Source organism: Octodon degus, unplaced genomic scaffold, assembly GCF_000260255.1.
Source record: "Octodon degus isolate 3935 unplaced genomic scaffold, OctDeg1.0 scaffold00215, whole genome shotgun sequence".
Classification (NCBI taxonomy): Eukaryota; Metazoa; Chordata; class Mammalia; order Rodentia; family Octodontidae; genus Octodon; species Octodon degus.
The window spans coordinates 2,023,590-2,025,788 of NW_004524791.1; the positions used below are offsets into that span (position 1 = coordinate 2,023,590).

General features: G+C 50.1%; 1 protein-coding gene across 1 annotated transcript in view; it reads right to left on the reverse strand.

The window, feature by feature from the left end:
- Klhdc4 (kelch domain containing 4) overlaps positions 1-2,199 on the reverse strand; it is a 40,433-nt gene that overhangs the window by 26,088 nt on the left and 12,146 nt on the right. The window contains exon 5 of the mRNA XM_023705204.1: positions 1,713-1,849. Coding sequence (XP_023560972.1) covers positions 1,713-1,849 — 137 coding nt within the window. The remainder of the gene's footprint in view (positions 1-1,712; positions 1,850-2,199) is intronic.

A 2,199-nucleotide genomic window follows, 5' to 3' on the forward strand; every position in this document is an offset into this window, starting at 1 on the left:
AAAAAAAAAAGAAAGAAATGAGATAGCTACTTATTAGTAGCAACTGACTCAACATGCTCCCAAAGTCTTGAACTACCAGTAGTACAAGCACTATTGTCCCACTGGGCAACATGCACCACTGGTGGTAAAAGTAGCACAGTCATGCGCATACCCCCAGTTGTTCAAGCCACCCAGCAGTGAGACATGAAATACAAATGTGTTCTTCACATTGTGAATGTGTCTTCAGCTACATGTGAAGTCCCGGAAGTGCTAGGGGCTCACATCCCAGGCCACAGCTCAGAGTTGTGCAGAGCTAAGAGGGCTACCTTTTGTGGCCGCTGGAGAAGGTAGACAGAGACATTCCCCAAATTACCGCAGCTCAATAGACCACATACCCTTGGAAGAAACACTTTGGACAGATGCTCCCACAAAGCCTGAGGCCAGGAGAAAGCACTCATGCCACGAGTGCTGTGAGTCACACTGCCACATGGACGTGCACAGCTGGCACGGGCCTGGGAGAAGCTACAGGCAGCATGAAACTTCTCAAGGAGCCAACTTCTGTGCCTCACCAGTGGGTTATGGAGAAAATCTGCTTAAGATGATGAAACACATGAAAATACAAAGAATGAATTTGCCCAAAAGGATCTAACAAGCAAGTAAGTGATACCTGGATTTTGAAAGGAATAATTAAAACAAAGCAAAAGGGACAAAGATGAATTCTCTTGGCCTAAATATATTTAAATTATGGGAAAAGGGACTGGGTTCCAAAACACACAAAGCAGAAGTCATTCTTAATATGACTACTATTTCCTGACTGCTGTGCCTACCAAGGTAAGGCTCTCTCCCAGAACAAGCATGAGAAAGGGAAGTGCAGAGCTCAGGCATCCAGTAACCCACATGCCCTGGTCTGATCTGGATCAGGACTGCTGGCATGTCTGCAACAGAGTGGCCCCGTGCACTGAAAGTGGTCTGTACCTCTTCAGGTATGGAAGATTCTTTACCTGACAGGTGTGCCGCTACAGCCTAAAGTCAAGTGGGGCGGGTCATGACACCCCTGAAGACTCGCTGCTGAGTATGTTCTCTAGGAGAACCACTCCCCTCCTAGTAAAGTCCTAAGACTGAAAAACGCTGTACACCATAACTGTCCCACCACAGCAAGGAGCTCTCTGGTTTACTGCTTTACTAGCTGTGGGATGGTGGCTTGCACAGCCCTGGAAATGAGACCATGTACCCAAAGAAAAGGAAGCCAGCAAGTCTCCTTCAATCCCTCCCTGCACCAGGCTGGTCCCACCAGTGTCCTGACTAACAGGCACACAGCTTCCGCCTACTCAGGCACCATGGACAGCATGGATCCTAACCAGTGATGAAGCATCAGGAGCAGCTGTCCCAGCTCCAGAAGTGTGAGGTGGCTCCCATCCGGCTCTGCCCAGCTCCGCATCTCTGCACCCACATGACACAGAAAACACTTCCTTCTACTAAGCAGCACAACTCCCAGGAGCTACCTTCAAGTAGGCCTGACCCCCCCAGAGCAGCCTTTCAGGGACAAGCTGTCCACCCATCAGAGGAGCTACACACATGAAAATGAATGCTGACAGTCTGAAGGCACTGCTGGTCCCAGCCCGTCCTGACAACACCTCTAATGAAGCCCAGCAGTCAGAGCTCAGCCCAGGCTTCCCTGAGCTCCTCCTGCCACTGCCCAGTTCCAATCACTGGGCCTTTGTCCAGCAGCTTACTTGATTTGCTCCCAGGTCTTGGTGGCCAAGTGCAGGACCCAGAGATCCTTGTAGTGGTAGAACTGCTCTCCATCAGGGGAAGCAAACTCCCCTCCAAAGACCCACAGCTGTCCGCCACCCTGAGGTACCACCACCGCCTGTTAGAGGAGAGATAAGAGTCAGTCCAATCGGTTCCAGAGTGACCAGAAGCAAAGCACCACCCTCTGCTTGGCCATCATCCCCTCCTGCCTCCAAATGAAAAATTGCTGGCGAAAGCCTCCTAGTTATCCCCTCCTCAGTCAAACGCTGAAACACTTTTGTGTTGTCCTAGACAGCAAAGTGGACTTCCATCTACATTTAGACTGGCACACCCCAATCTAGCTGTTTTAATAAACAGCTCCTGCAAGGAAGCCAACACCAGATTTCAGCCAGTATCTCCACTAAGGCCACTCTCTGGCCCTCATTAGTTCTTTCTCAGCTGGAAAGCACTACATCCCTAAAAGTACCA